A 16,438-nucleotide genomic window follows, 5' to 3' on the forward strand; every position below is an offset into this window, starting at 1 on the left:
ATCGTCAGCTGTGACCGAGAGCGTTGAAGCTTCAATAAATGTGACGCGCCGATGCATGGGTTCATGCAGTTTAAAATGTTTCCGCGTAATTTGTCAGCTGTGATCCAATGCCTTTAATAAATTCCACTTTTATGTCAGAAATATAAAATGCCTATTAATAAATGTTATTATAATTAATGTTGTTTGTATGGCGCATCTTATCTAGGCCTATCTTATGTTCAATCAAATGGCTTTGCCTTCCCATTTTTTTTCTGTGCCCACCCATTTGAACATTTGTCGCTACGCCACTGCATAAACACACACACAGACACACAATATATTACAACACTTGAATAAACAATATAAATACTATATTAATGACAAAGGTTCAAAGATGTAAGTAAAGCGCTAAACTATCGAGTTGGAAGTCGGAAAAGGTTCACAATGGTTATGCGGCTTGAATCTATAAAAGTGCTCCCTTACGTTGCAGCTCGAAGTCATTGACAGATCCTCCTCACCATGAATAGGTATGTAGTAGTTGATTCAAGGTCCATCATTGGCCACAATTGCCACATTGCGAGTCCATTTCTATCATAACGTAAATGCATAACTCATGGGTTGACACATGTGGCTATTTACATGATAATAACCCCCCTGGCCTTACCCCCCACCAAGTGCGGGGTGGAGAGGGGGCGGCGTTGACAGCAGCTGTTTCTCATTTCTCCATTGGGGCCGCCCATGCTGTGCCCGGCTGTGTGTGTCCAATGCGACCAATGCCATTGACAGGATTAAACAACGCGCAAGGGCTTCCAACTCGGGAAGGGAAGGCTCCGCGATAACGGAGGAAGAGGAGCTGAACTGGTGAGGGCGATTTTCCACATATTGTAGTCCAGGGGAAGGTCCCTGGAAGCCTTGACGAGAAGACCTAAATTTAGACATTAACTATGATGACTGGTTGGAGCAGCCTCACCTGGCTGAGTCTGATTGGACTCTGGGGCTGGGTGAGTGAATAGAACAATAAATAAAACAATAAATGATCGTATCGTGATAGACTTTTGAACAATATCAATATAAAACATGTTCGATATATATCGATAAGAGACTGCACCAGCGAATCTAGCAGCTGGGTTTATTACCCATTACAACATTTGAGTGTTTTTCATTGTTATATCCCATTGGAGTAGGCCTAGTTATCAATGAAGAACAGTGGAAGGTCATATGTAAGGGGTAATCACCGAGAGGCAGGGCAATAAACAATTTGATATATCAAACTGTTGCCCTATTGCCCTGCCTTGAGGTGATTCTCCCGTTTATTCTACTTCGTGCTTGCCAACATAATAAAACAATGCAAATACTTTAATAATTTTTTTACTTTTTCTTAATTATTCTTATTCGTATTGCATTTTTATTAAATTGATACTGTTTTGAGTTCATCTCCCTCAAAAAGTAGTCCCCTTTAGAACTACGGTGAATAACTTTTGCTCAGCTGTAGCTAATTAGTTTCTATAGCAATCACACAAGGCTGCATCTGATCACTAGTTTAATAACGTAGTTGCTACATTGTATCTCGTTACAAGAAACTATGTAGGCCTATCGACTGACCCTCCGATAGATTTCCGACACATTTTAGAAACTTTTTTAAACAAGGTTTATTTTTACAATGGACCTCATGTTTGAAATTTCTGTGATAGAAAAAAAAATACAAGCGGCGTATTGATCTACTATTTGATGACGCTGTGCTCAGTCAGCAGCAAGTACAACCGACAAGTCAGCGGGCAACCTGCCGGGTTAATGCCAATCAGAATCAAGCATTCTTAAACGAAGTAGAATAAGTGTTAAACAGAGGTGTTTAAATCCAGCATGGTAATCCTAGTCTTTTTAGTTCATTAAAATTGATAAAATAGTTAGATGGCAACATGGAACTATGGAAGCATATATGTAGCAAAATTCAAATGGCAATGCAATTTGCAATTAGCAATTCAATAAGTCATTGCATTGTCTAATTGTCAATTCATCATGCAATTTAATAATGTCATTTGAAAATACAAAGTGTATTTTAATATGCAAAGTGACAATGAAATCCTCAATTCAATTTAAAAAAGTTATAACAATAAAAAGCGCCCCCGTAATTGGAATTCACTTTGCCACGCTCTGTGTGTTGCAAAATTCAAATGACATTTCAATCCGCAAAACGCTTTGCAAAACGTTTTGCAAAAGATTTTGCAATCTATCAGCGAATCGTGTGTGGGAGGGACCTATGTCACTTCCTCATAATTTCCTTGTTTATGTTTGTATGTGTCAGCAATGGAGGAGATTGTCGCTATGCTCCGAAGTTTGGCAGATGATGTGGAGAACAATCGTGTTGAAGACACAGATGCAGTTGATAGTGCGTGCTCTTGGAGATAGGGTATTACGAGGAAGTGACGTAGATCCTGCCCACACACTATTCGCTGATAGATTGCAAAACATTTTGCAAAACATTTTGCAAAGCGTTCTGCGGATTGAAATGTCATGGCAAAGTGCATTGCAATTACGGGGGCGCTATAGCTTTTCCATTTGAATAAAGGCGACAAAATGTTAATTATATTTTTATTGTTATAACTTTTTAAAATTGAATTGAAGATTTCATTGTCACTTTGCATATTAAAATACACTTTGAATAACGTATTTTCAAATTACATTACTAAATTGCATAATGAATTGTCAATTGCATAATGCAATGACTTATTGAACTGCAAATTCCAAATTGCATTGCCATTTGAATTTTTCTACATATATGCTTCCATATGGAACACCAGGCAATGTGTACATTTTCAACAAACTTTAATAAACCGGTCTTCCAAGAGGTATTGATAACATCAACACCTCATGCTTCTCCATTCTCTCACCCTCAAACTTCTCAACACCTCGCTCTCGCTCTCTCCCTCTCTCTCGCTCTCTCTCTCTCCCCCTCCTAGTGGAGTCCAGCCTCCCGATTCGACGAAGCCCCGCCTCCTCAAACCTGTGGCCCCGCCTCTCTGGGATCGGTCCTCAGAGAGCATTGTTTTATGCGGGCGCCCCTGTCCTCCTCCTCTCGCTGAGACCACCCTTCACCCACTCTCAGCTGCCCCTCATGCCCACGAAGCAGGCAGGGTGCCCGCGGGGGGTGACCACCACCACCACCCCCTCTAGTCCTGCCTGCGTACGGCTGAGCGTGCGATGACGACCAAGCTGCGCCTCGGGTTCTACATCCTGGGGGCCAGCAGCCTGCCCCTCTTCTACGTCCTGTGTGTGAGCTTGGACATTTGGACGCCAAGCAGGCAAGTCTGGTCCAACACTGGGGGACGTCCAGTTTACTGGGAGGACCGGACTGGGAGGGGCCTGGCCTTTTCTTTTCTTTTCTTTTTTGAAGGTTTTATCCTTTTTATTGTAAGGTGAGATAGACCGGAAGATATGGGAGAGAGAGAGAGAGAGAGAGAGTAAGACATGCAGCAAACGACCTCGCTGCGGTAAGGACAAGGCCTTAAATGGTACGCGCTCTACCCGGTGATGCACTGGGGCGCCCCGGCCTGTCCTTTTCTGATCACGCAGGAGTTCAGAACGTATGAAACTCTGATCCTCAGAGAGCATGTTAATAGGGAACTCTGCGGAAGGAAAAAACACTTCTTAAAGGTGCCATGACATGCCACCAGGTGTGGTGTGATTAGCCGTTACAAGCCGTTTTGGAAATCAGCCCCTTAACACATCACAGGTGTGCGTGTCCACCTAGATGTGTGACGGATAGATGAGCAACGTTTGCTACAGTCCACTGGGCGGGCTGATAGACTGATCTACCCAGCACACATCTAGGTGGACACGCCCACTACGGCTTGTAACGGCTAATCACACCACACCTGGTGGCATGTCATGGCACCTTTTAAGGAGTTGCAAGGATTAATCCATTGTAACCATTATTATGCCACCAATAAAGGTGTGTGTGTGTCAGAAGAACCGATTACTGGAACTGCCTTACTGGAACTGCCGGTTCTTCTGTCCTGTTTAGTTGTTTTGCTGTGGTTTTATCAAAGGCAGTCTCCTGGTTCGCCGAATGAACAATGAAATCCCCATTATTTCCCAAGGCTGACATTTAACATGAAATGTAACTTGTGACAATGGTCAGTGCACCTGTTCAAAGAGCCAGAAGCTCAATTCATAAGGGCGGGACGGCAGACTCACAGCTAGGAGCCGCCCGTCTCAATGGAGCTTATGGCTGAATCTTGATTCTAAATAAGCGTTGTCGAGTGTTTCTACCTATAATGGGTTTTTATAGCATGAGGGCTTGGGAGAACCTTCAGTCGCACTAGGTGGGAAGACCTCTCCTGGGCCGTCGCCTATAGGGGGGGGGTACCCTATACTGGTTTCTCTTCGGCCCCGGGGCTTAACCTGTGCCGGCCCTCCTGGTACGTGTTAGAGATCCTCGGTAGAGGAAGACTCTGGTCTATGCCGAGAGGGTCCTGGGTGCGCTCTATATATACCAGTTGCCAGCTGACGTGCGTTTTTTGAAGGCATTTCGGTACACTTTTTGCTGACGCAGCAGCTCAGCAGTTCAACATATTTTCTATGAAAAGATGAATGGTTCCGCTTTTCTTTGAGGTAGTCACTTAGTCACTTATTGTTGAAACAGCAGATCAGCAATACAACATTTTAGAAACAGCAGATCAGTAGTTACAACAGTTCAGCAATTCAACAGAGTTCTACATTGTCCGGATTAAAAGCTTGGGGCATAGGTGCGTCGACGTGTGGCCCAACAACAGCGTGTGTTTATCCCGGGCCACAGGCCTGCAGTGCCAGCTCTCTTAATGTTGTGGATCCGACCGTGGTGTATGGTGGTTTCTCAGGGTTCCGGTTCACGACACACTCCCGGCCTCTTCGTGTTTCTTGGCTCCATGGAGTGTAATTACCGCGTGGTCGGGACCGTACTTGGTTACACGGGCCGTATCTGGTTACACTTTATTATGCCCTAATCCCATCTTCCTGTGTGTCTCGCGTCCTGTTGGGAGTGACACTGCCGACAATTACTTGTTTAGTTGTCACAGTTGTGGGTCACAGGTGACCCATGTACCATACTCCAATGGCACCGTTGTTTTCTGGAGTGGCAGCTGCCCTTTTGTCAACTTTGGGGAAAAACAAGATGCTCAGTTTGATGATGATACATTTATGACACATTTATTCATAACACTGTTATGAGGGAAAGGGGTGTAAACAGCCTTTGGATGTAATAAGAAAATATCAGCTTGTCTGTTAACAGCTGATCATCTTTATCAGTGTTTGTCAACGTGGAGCCGTACACATACGTTCCCTGGGGTCGTTTCTAGAATCGATAGGGAAGTCATGGAATAAAACGATGTGCGGGGCAGAAGGAGCAGGAAACGTACAAAGTTTTGGTTGGTCTTTACCTAAGAAATGCAATCACAGGCCAAAAAAAGGTTTCTAACCTATATTTATGTCTTTAGGAGAAAAGGCTGTTATGTTTTCACGTCGAAGCAACGCAAGGGAGTTTACGGACTCATTACGTCCTTGCTGACCCTCCTTGCGTCCACCGCGAGGGCCTGACGCGCGCCTCCCAAAAAGTGTAACCTTGCGTCGAGGCGACACAGCAGCAAGGGCTGTGATTGGTCCGCCCACTAAAACCCGACACCGAACCAAAACAGGTTCACAACTGCGTCGGAGCGTCTGCCTGGTCATTGCGTTGCGTCAACGTGGAACCATAACTGAGCCTTTATACGTCCCATATTGTTAAAGGTGTCATATATATATACCACCAGGTGTGAGTGTGATTATCCGTTACAAGCCGTTTTGAAAATCAGCCTCTTCTGACATCACAAGTGGGCGTGTGCACCTAGATGTGTGCTGGATAGATCAGTCTACCAGCCTACCCAGTGGACCGTAGCAAACGTTGCTCGTCTATCCGTCACACACCTAGGTGGACACGCCCACTTGTGATGTCAGAAGAGGCAGATTTTCAGAACTGCTTGTAACATCCCACTCACACCTGGTGGTATAATATGTCACCTTTTAATGCTCACCTGCCAACGGATTTCCCCCGGCTCAATTCATTCTTTACCTTCCAGCGTGCCAGGAGATCGCCTGGGGCTCTCTTGGCTCACCAAAAGGCTTTTTGGCCGCAACCGCGCGACGGCAATGACCTTTGAGGAGGAGTTCATTGGAGATGTGTACGGTCAAGAAGACATCCCACCACAGACAGTGAGTCCCTGCTCCACTCTCAATGGTTTTCACTAGGGTTGGGCAACGATTAAAAGTTTTAATCGCGATTAATCGCATAGTATGGTGAGTTAACTCGCGATTAAAATAGGCCACAGTAAATGCTGTAACTGAATTAATTTGGAATGCACTTTGTTGTTATATTGACTCACTTCAGTGTAATGACAACAGCAGTACCCCCTGTCTGCTCCCCCCAGACCTGCCCAGATACCATCACCAGGAAGTGGTCGTCCACCCAATTTAAAGGACGTTTTCTGGCCACCGTTCCGGTTCTTCAATGGGCCAAGGACGTCAATCTCCAACAGTACCAGCGCCTGAAGCAGTTCAGCGGTACCTACGGGTGGGCATCGATGGACTATGAGAGTAAGGATTTGTGTGTGTGTGTGTTGCATTCTTGTCTCAAGAATCTGCTCAAAACTTGATGAGTAGCGAATTTGGCTTTCTTTTGTTTCGACCAATCATGTGGCAGTCAACGCCGTATTGTCATGTATCCCAACGGTATGGCCTACTTCACAGCTCGGGTTCGACCCACTCTCTCACCCTTATGTTCCTTGGACGGCCCCCCGGCTCTTACGCCTCGTACCCACTGTACACGTCCGTCGACGGATCTCATTGACTTTGCATGGGACGCTCCCGAAATGCATTGTGGGTCCGTCCGTCAAATCGGCTCCGTCTCTTGCATCCAAAAGTTGAGAAAAGTTTAACTTTTCAAGCAGCGACAGATCCGTTGGCCAATCAGATCGCGTTATACGCACGTTATACGCAGATCGTGTTTTACCCCATGTGTCGGACACGCCCACTCTCTTCCGTTGACGGACGTGTACAGTGGGTAAGAGGCGTTAGGATACCGATATGTACTTGGTGCAGTCTGCGCTTATCCATGTCCCCACTCGGACGGCTTGTGTGTGTGTGTGTGTGTGTGTGTGTGTGTGTGTGTGTGTGTGTGTGTGTGTGTGTGTGTGTGTGTGTGTGTGTGTGTGTGTGTGTGTGTGTGTGTGTGTGTGTGTGTGTGTGTGTGTGTGTGTGTTGCCCTCTTTTGACATTTGCATGGTTAAGACATTTTTTATTCTAGCAAGAACAAAGAAACGTGTAGGGTTAATGAGTTTATATTTTGATAACTTACTTTATAACTAAGGGTTATAATGTTGGTCAACAAGGCAAAGCCTTTACGCAGTAATGAACCAGAAAGAAGCGTCCAAAAACATTTTGCCCCTGAGGTATTTTCAGGTCATAATTTTCTAGGCAAGAAGGCTGACCGAACAAATACATTTATTACATTCATTGCATATCTTGCGTGCAATGTATTCATGCCTGTCAGTGAAGTGGTGTTTGTCGTGACCGATTCTCCACTTTGTGTCTGTGTGACGCCTAGATATAAGGAAGAATCACATCATTCAATGCATCAGGCTTTATAGAAGAGATGTCCTTTGTAAATAAACCCAATGGATCCCCATGAAACAGGTGTGTCTATAAGGGAGGTAATCTTTTCCCCTTGTAAGATACACCATAGCCCATAGCATCTATTAGAAAGAGAGCTTATTCCCTTAGGAGGAGATCGCTCGTCTCTGCCAAAGATGGTGTCTAATTGTCTCTCAAACACAGGGTATTTATACATTATCTGGCATGGGGAAATACAGTCCATACATGGGCTTCCTAGATTATGCATGGACCTCTATCAGAACTTTAACATGAACTTTTAAACTCGATAGCATGCGCTGAAAGAAAAACATCTGGCAGGCTTAACTTTCATACGGGAAACATTCTTGCAGAGACTCTAGCACATAAACCTTACAGTGAACTTTAAATTCAAATGACTGAAGGTCGATTTATATCTGATCGCACCCCTACTCCGAGTCAAATTACCGACGGGTGTTGGGTGTGGCAGAATGATACGAAAGCTTGTCCTCGACTAAATCTACAAACTCCTCCTCCTGACAGCACTGAACGCCACGCTCTCTGTCCTCAACCTGACGGCCAACCAGCAGATGTTTGACGACTGGGAGTTCCGTCGCGAGGGCGTGCAGTGCCTCCGCTGCGCCGTGGTGGGCAACGGGGGGATCCTGAGGGCCTCCGGCAAGGGGCCCGAGATCGACAGCCACGACTACGTGTTCAGGTACCTAATACATATATACATTTCTATATAAATATCTATATGTCTATATGACAGCCACGACTACGTGTTCAGGTACGTAATACATATATATATTTCTATATATATGTCTATATGTCTATATGACGGCCATCACTACGTGTTCAGGTACGTAATACATATATACATTTCTATATAAATATCTATATGTCTATATGACAGCCACGACTACGTGTTCAGGTACGTAATACATATATATATTTCTATATAAATATCTATGTCTATATGACAGCCATCACTACGTGTTCAGGTACGTAATATCTATATACATATCGATATAAATATGTCTATATGAATTAAATATGTCCTAGGCCTGGGCAATAAAACAATAAATTATCATATTGTGATAAGACTTTTGATCAATATCAATATAAAACATGTTCAATATATATCGATAAGAGACTGGACCACCGAATCTAGCAGCTGGGTTTGTTACACAAACACTGTTCCATACTTATTTACATATTTGAGTGTTTTTCATTGTTGTGTCGACATTGGAGTATTTATCAATGAAGAACAGTGGAAGGTCATATTAAGTGTTAAACAAAAGTGTTTAAATGGTAATTCCTAGTCTTTTTAGGTCATTAAAATGATCAATAGTTATCGATACCGATCAATATGATCAAGTTATATCGTGATGTCTTTCAGCCATATCGCCCAGGCCTAATATGTCCTGCTTTCCTCCTTTTTCTTTAGGACAAACGGGGCTGTCCTAGATGGCTTCCAGAAGGACGTGGGCAGACGCACCACCCACTACACCTTCTCCACCAATACCTTCAAAAACTCCATGATGAACTATCGTAAACAGGGCTACCGCGGGCCACCACAGTCCAAGGTCAGAACCCCCACCATGCCACCACCTCCACCATCACACCACCACCACCATCATCGCCGCCACCAGATCAAACCATACACTTTGAGCATTGTTCCACCTGAATCTCATGTTGATACTGGTGTAGGCGATTTTGGAGAGAGCAGCCAGAGTAAACGAGATTTTAAAAGTATCCGTCTCCAACCCCACCATTCAGGCCTCCCTTCCAAAGCCACTCTTGTAAAACACATTAATTGCTCGCAAGCATTGGCCATTGGACTGCCTATCCTTGTGGAGGAATCTGGTCATGTGCAGTGAGTGCACGCAGGTAGGAGGGTAGGTAGATGGACATATTGGTAGGCCATCTTATCCTTTCATTTGTGGAGAAGGAATTGGATTGGAAGGAAAATCAATACAGGCCGGCGACAGCCACTAATACCAGATTTCTTTTGTCAGAGCATTTGATCTATTACTTGCTGTCTGGATGCTAAGAGAGTTTTCAACAAATATAGGATAAATTGAGCAAAAAAAACTTGATAAAAGAAATGTCCTCGGTATACTGCCCAACCTAGCTTTTAACTTATCACGGTTCAGGCGTTAGCCAAACCCATATATAATATCTCCTATCGGTTGGATAAATGATGTTTCCAGGTACAGAACAAATGGTGTCGGGTAAAAGTTTACATTTCTCAGACAGAATCGTTTTAGATGATTCCTTTGCTGCTGAGTCACCGTCTGTGTCTGTTACGTTTTGACAGTCTCTGGCCAAGTCAGAGAGAGATGATGATGTCTCTCTCTCTCTCTCTCTCTCTCTCGCACTCACTCACCTCTCACACTTAACTCTCTGTCATTCCTGCACCGGTCCACGAATGACAGTCTCTGGCCAAGTCAGAGAGAGATGATGATGATGATGTCTCTCTCTCTCTCTCTCTCTCTCTCTCTCTCGCACTCACTCACCTCTCACACTTAACTCTGTCATTCCTGCACTGCAGGAGACGCGATATGTCTTCCTCCCAGACCACGACCGTGACTACCTGCTGGTGAAAGCTGTTGCCACACACACACCGGTGGAGCGAGGCCGAGATAAAACCAAAACGTAAGTGTGTGTGTTAGTGTGTGTGATTGTGAACCTTCTAGTAAATCATTTTACTACCAAGGGTCAAGCATATATGCATATATTTTGCATTTCTAGAATACTCTTAGTCCTACAATTCACAACACATTTGTGTTTTGCAAATGGTGCTCAGGAATATATTAAGTTCACTCAAATCAGTCTGCTTCTGCTTTTTGTTCTGGCCATTCTTTGTAGTTGTTTAGTTCAACATTGTATTTAAACTGGATTTAATCAGAATCGTATGAATTGCATAATTTGGATGTTATGTATTGTTATGATTAATAAACGTATTCAATAATTTCTTTATTTTTGTTCCTTGTTTGTCAATATATTTTCCGCTGTTATAATTTTGAATATTTTGTAGGTGTCTGAATATTGTTTCACCCAGACTTTGTCCGCTACCTCAGGAACAGGTGAGCCAGACAATACAATAAACGACAAAACAGTGCAAAAGAGTGTTCACCTTGAGAAACAAAGAGAAAGGGTGGTTTGCGGGGGTGGGTGGATGGTTGTTTGAGTTCACTGGAGATCTTCATGGATAGACAGAAGTGTTAGTGTTGGTAATGAATTAGTATTGTTGTTGTGAAGAGGGTGCTGTAGAATGCGTCTGTCAGCCCTATTTCTCACCAGTAGGGGGCCTCTTACACAATAAACCTTTTTTTAAAAAAAATATATATTCAATATACTTCTTTTGAAAAAATATCCGGCAGGTTCTTTCAATCCCATGCACAGAAGAAAGGATACAGGAGAATCTACCGTCCGTCCACGGGCTCTGTGATGCTACTGGCTGCTCTGCACACCTGTGACCAGGTAACCAGCTTACCGTTCAAACCAAAGTATTCTAAACGTGTAACTAGTAAGCCAGAGTGATACCCTGTATACAGCCACTGCTGTATACGGGGAATGGGGTTAGCCTGGTGATTGTTAGTACTTGCACTTGGTTCTATGAATGTCTTTACTGTACCGACGGCGATATATTGTTTCCCTTCTTATGACAAATGTATTTATTGTAAGTTGCTTTGGATAAAAGCGTCTGCTAAATGCCCTAAATGTAAATGAGTGATAAATTAGATCGGTTCCCAATATAATTAGTTAAAGGACAATTCCGATATTTTGAACATTGAGCCTCCTTTCTGGTTTGTCTAGGATGAAAACATGACATATAAAACAATCAAACACGACATAAACTGTATTTCACTACGATACTTGATTTGGAACATAAACAAACACCACTAGCCACTCGGTGAGTTGCACATTTCTGAAAACGAACGTTTAGGGTTGTTTTAAGGACACGTCGCCAGCCATTCTGAAGCAGGCAGGGGCGATTCTAAATGAGCCTAATACCCGAGACAGGACCAATAGTCAAAAATTTTGGTGTCAACCACTCTATCTCATCCTAGACAAACCAGAAAGGGGGCTCATGTTCAAAATACCAGAATTGTCCTTTTTTAAATCACCATCGTAGGCATCCACTCATAAACTGTTTAAAATGATGACAATTTCAACTCACAAAGTCGTCAATTACTTGCTCCACGACCCTAACCCTCGTGTCTACGATTTATCTTCTTTGTGGTTTATGTTCATCTTTGCCGTGCAGGTCAGCGCCTACGGCTTTATGACGCCCGACTATAAGAAGTATCCGAACCACTACTATGACAAAACCCACAGCAACGTGAGGTTCTTTGCCAACCACGACTATGGGTCAGAGCTGGAGCTGTGGCAGCAGCTCCACGAGGCTGGCCTCATGCGGCTGTACATGCGATCGTGAGCCGTGGGGACGTGCCGGCCAGCGGCCCAGAGTACCGGGACGAGGTCATTTGGTCATTTTAGGAAGACGGAACGCAATTTTATTATTGTTTATTATTATGACAAATCTGGCAAAGCAGCAGCTACCCTGCCTTGACTCTCTTTAACGGAATTGTCTTTCCCTCACAAAGCTTGTTTTAAGATTTGAATTTGGTGAAGGGCTCGCTGTGTACAGCGTAATATTTGTGCTGGTTTTATTGTTAAGCTAAAGGGTGAAAATGAAGATTTGATAGGAAACCACATTGTGCAAATTTTATTTTTGCATTTTTATGCTTTATTATAGTGAGAGTGAGATAGACGGGAAGGTATGGGAGATAGGGGGGGAAGACATGCAGCAAAGGACCACGGGCAGGAATCAAACCCGGGTCACTGTGATCAGGACTGAGCCTTAATGGTAAGCGCTCCTCCACCGGGGAGCCCCACCAAGTTCACTGCTCTGTAGTCTACCTACGATGCACACTGCAATTTAAAAACATTATTGTACAAAGCTGCAAAAGACTTGGGAGGATCACCGTCACTGTCACGATATTTTAACGGACCGAAGATGTTTCCCCTGATGACAGCGGAAAGGAGACCGACAACCCTGTCCTGTCCTTTCTCTCCTGGCCAAGCTAGGGGGGAACTATTGTGGAGAATGGCCTGTTGGCGGCTGTACCTGCAACCAACCGCTTTTCCAAAGCCACGACTGTAAATGGAGCTAGACCTTGCCGAAGAAACGGACGTCTCCTCCCTGGTGAACTGCAGATGAGGTTTTCTGTGCTGCAAAACAAAAATAACTTAAACTTAAATAAAGCTTCTGTGACAGATACTGTATACAGTCTGTCCTGCCAAAGACGAAATCAGGGAATATATTCTTTTATATTGTTGAAGGACTTTCTGGTGTTGAATCAATGGGTGATTTAAGGGATACGTAGACTAGCATTGAACGATTTCTTACCGTGATTTTTTAAATGTGTATTCAAGTTAAAGGGAGACAAACCTGTTGGGTTAACAGTTTCTTTCTCATTGGCTGGTTATCCTTTTTTGTTTGCTTTGAAGAACAAAGATAGCTTTGAGGACTAGGGCAAAGGGATGGGTGATAAAGATCTGTTGCGGTCAATAAAGGATAGGGTAAGTAATGTGAACAACTTTCTATTATGACTCATATTATGCATTCATTCCACTGCGCTGGGAAAGTGCAAAATCGATCCGAAAATCGGAGTGTAATTCAAAATTAAGAAATAACAACGGTGGGCCTGTTCGTAATTCATTTGTACAGATGCCATGATAGAAGTCTTCCTCAAGTCAGACTCCAGGGTCCCAGAACATCGAGTCAATATCTTCGTCTCTCTGTCGCGTAGACGTGCCCGCCCGCATGCACGCACCTTTAGAATACATTCATTGATGTTCGATTGTGTTGATGATGCTGATTTCTTGAACCATTCTGGCAAACTACTGACACCTTGTGGCGGGAATAAGTCATTGCGCATTTTTGGATGAAGACTGCCCACATGGGGGGGGGGGGGGGGGGTGTGTGTGCGTGTGTGCGTGTGTGCGTGTGTGCGTGTGTGCGTGTGTGCGTGTGTGCGTGTGTGTGTGTGTGTTGCCTCGCCTCATTCGGGCTGGTTCAGACACGCATACACACGTTTCACTTTGAACTGTTCTTCTTATCGAGGCAAATGCCTGACTTTAGTTTCTCCCCTTTTTCGGGGGCTGGCCGGAAGAAGTCTACATTAATTCTGGTATCAAAGCAGCAACACTTACATGATCTCTGACAGCTACGAGAAAATAACACAGATGTGCCTTTTCACCTAGCGGAGATCTTGGTTCTAAACGCTACCTTAGTTCTAGTGTTTAGAACTAAGAGTGAACTAAGACGGCCCCTCAGTGAATCCGGGCCAGGGCCCAGTTAAGGGTTCCGGCTCAGATCTCTCTCTCTCGCTCTCTCTCTCATATATACAGTCCTACTCACCCAATTCAAGGTTTCCCAGTGGATGAAAAAACCCTTTCCAGGTCTCTCTCTCGTCCGTTTCTGCTCCCTCTATCTCCCATTCTTAGGAGGTATGGAGGCATCAGTGTGTCTTGCTCCCGTCGGGATGAACTGCACCACCAACAGCCCTCCTCTTCCTTCCTCTCTCTTAGGACCTCCATCAAAACCTCCGACAGCTCTCCCCTGAAGAGGTCTGCCCACGGGGGTGAACGGGAGGGCAGCGGCCAGCAGGGGGCGGAAGGACGTCGTTGTTAAAGTACCATCTCCTCCAGACATTACTTTTTCTTTTCAATTGCGGGAGCAGTCGGTTACGTAAAGCAATATTTCATAATTAGATGAGTGCTACAATCCAATGCAATGCTCCACTATTGTTATTCTTAGGCTTTATTCTTTCTTTATTTCTTTATTATTCTCTACAAATTGCGAATCACGCGCTCCTATTCCTAAGTTTTTGAGGTCAGTGGGAGGACAGCAAAGCCGTGCGCCCATTCTCTGACGCTTCAACTACTTCAGACTTCGCAACTTGGTCAATTTCTAACCACTAACTTTCGTTCAAACATAAAAAAAAAAAAAAATGAACACTTTGATCTTCAAATATATCTAAACAGATTTTCAGGATCAAGAGTCTAATTTCATACCTGCTTCCAGTGGCGGTTCTAGACCAGTTTTAATGGGGGGTCCGGGATGGGGCCAGCTTTTGTGTTAGTGGGGCACAAACAGAATTGTTGAGAGAGGGGGGGTTGGATCGCGGATGAGCGCTATTGCGGGTGCGATTGTTGACCGGGGGGGTGGGGTTGGCTCGTTCGGGGGGGCCACAGGGGGGGCCGGACTCAGAGTTATGGGGGCACTGCCCCCCCCCCCCCCCATAACCGCCACTGCCTGCTTCTATTCGTATATTTTCAGTTGGTCTTCGGTTGAGGCTGTGATGACGTCAAGCACTCTAGCTTGGGCTCGAGCGGATTCGCAGCTTTTGCGGTAGCCACGCTTGTAGCTACCACAAAGCTAACCATTTCGGACATTCCGAAATATATATATATATATATATATATATATTTAAGCAATAGATCACGACAGGCTGTGGTATACGCTCATTATACCACAGTTAAGGGGCGTTGTCCGTCCCGACGTGCAGCGGAGGGGCGGCGACCCCCTTCACTGTGGTATGACCGTATATCACTGACTGAAGTGCTTTTATAAAATGGTTTACGTAAATATGGCGAAATTAAAGTCATAGACACCCTCAATTTTGAAAAAGCTAGAAAGTCGGAAAAGCATTTTTTTTAACGAATACAAAAAAGTAGTCCCTCCCGGCTGCCGGCAAAGTGTACGGCGGTTGCTATGCAACACACTGTAGCGTCCTTCAGAGAGAAGGCTAGGCTACAGACGGTAGCTTGGTTCGCCGGCAATTTAGCCTCCTATCGAGTTCACTCGAACTCGATAGTAGGCTAAATTGCAGACCGTGTGCCTATTGCTTTACAACATTTCCACCCTCTCCAGCAATCAACATGTTTTTTAGGCTTCAGTGAACTATGCTATCGCTTTTATATATACATAAACAACAGTTAGAGTTAGGCGTGGAGTGATACTGAACTCCGTAAACTGAACGGGCGTCATAGCTGTGTGTATACGCTCAATATACAACAGTTGGGAACCAATCAGATCGCTTGATTTAAGCCACCCGTTTTATAATTCAGCAATAGATCACGACAGGCTCTGGAATGTGCTCATTATACCACAGTTAAGGGGCATTGTTTGGCATTGACGGCGACTCCGGTTACGTAAGTATGGAGAAATGAAGTCATAGACACCCTTCAATTTTGAAAAAATTTGAAAGTCTGAAAACTTTTTTTTTAACAAATACAAAAAAGTAGTCCCTCCTGGCTGCCCGCAAAGTGTGTGCCGGTTGATATGTGCATCAATCAACATATTTTTAGGATTCAACTATGAACTATGCTATTGCTTTTATATATAAATAAATAACAGTTCAAGTTTGGCACGTCGTGATACGGAACTCTGCAAACTGATTGGGCGTCTTAGCAGTTATGTACACGCTCATTATACAACATTTAGGAACCAATCAGATCGCTTGATTTAAGCCACCTGTTTTATAAATATAAATATATATATACTGACTAGATATCACATTCGGCTTCTAAGCATGCGTCATCAATCTTCAAGCGGGTTGGTTTCTGACATACGTCAGATGTGTGTTGATGGTGTTGATAGAAAATTGCTTAAAAATAAGGTTATTTAGAGTGATTTAGAGTAGGCCTACATACATTCATTCAGGTGTGTGGTTACCCCGCAGCAAGATGGAGGCAGCATTGACGCATACGTTCCACTGAACAGCGCAGCTCAGGCGATATCTAG

General features: G+C 44.2%; 1 protein-coding gene across 1 annotated transcript; it reads left to right on the plus strand.

Annotated features, from left to right (window-relative positions):
- Positions 1–3,177: 3,177 nt before the first annotated feature.
- LOC311366743 (alpha-N-acetylgalactosaminide alpha-2,6-sialyltransferase 2-like) lies at positions 3,178–12,061 on the plus strand (the record flags this gene model as incomplete). The annotated part of the gene is made up of 9 exons (XM_084485535.1): positions 3,178–3,278; positions 6,069–6,201; positions 6,417–6,582; positions 8,158–8,332; positions 9,065–9,203; positions 10,172–10,275; positions 10,674–10,706; positions 11,004–11,103; positions 11,891–12,061. The coding sequence occupies 9 exons, from the start codon at positions 3,178–3,180 to the stop codon at positions 12,059–12,061; spliced, it is 1,122 nt and encodes a 373-aa protein (XP_084341661.1).
- Positions 12,062–16,438: the final 4,377 nt, after the last annotated feature.

This window comes from Micromesistius poutassou, assembly GCF_964030765.1.
Source record: "Micromesistius poutassou genome assembly, chromosome: 21".
In the NCBI taxonomy this organism is placed as follows: Eukaryota; Metazoa; Chordata; class Actinopteri; order Gadiformes; family Gadidae; genus Micromesistius; species Micromesistius poutassou.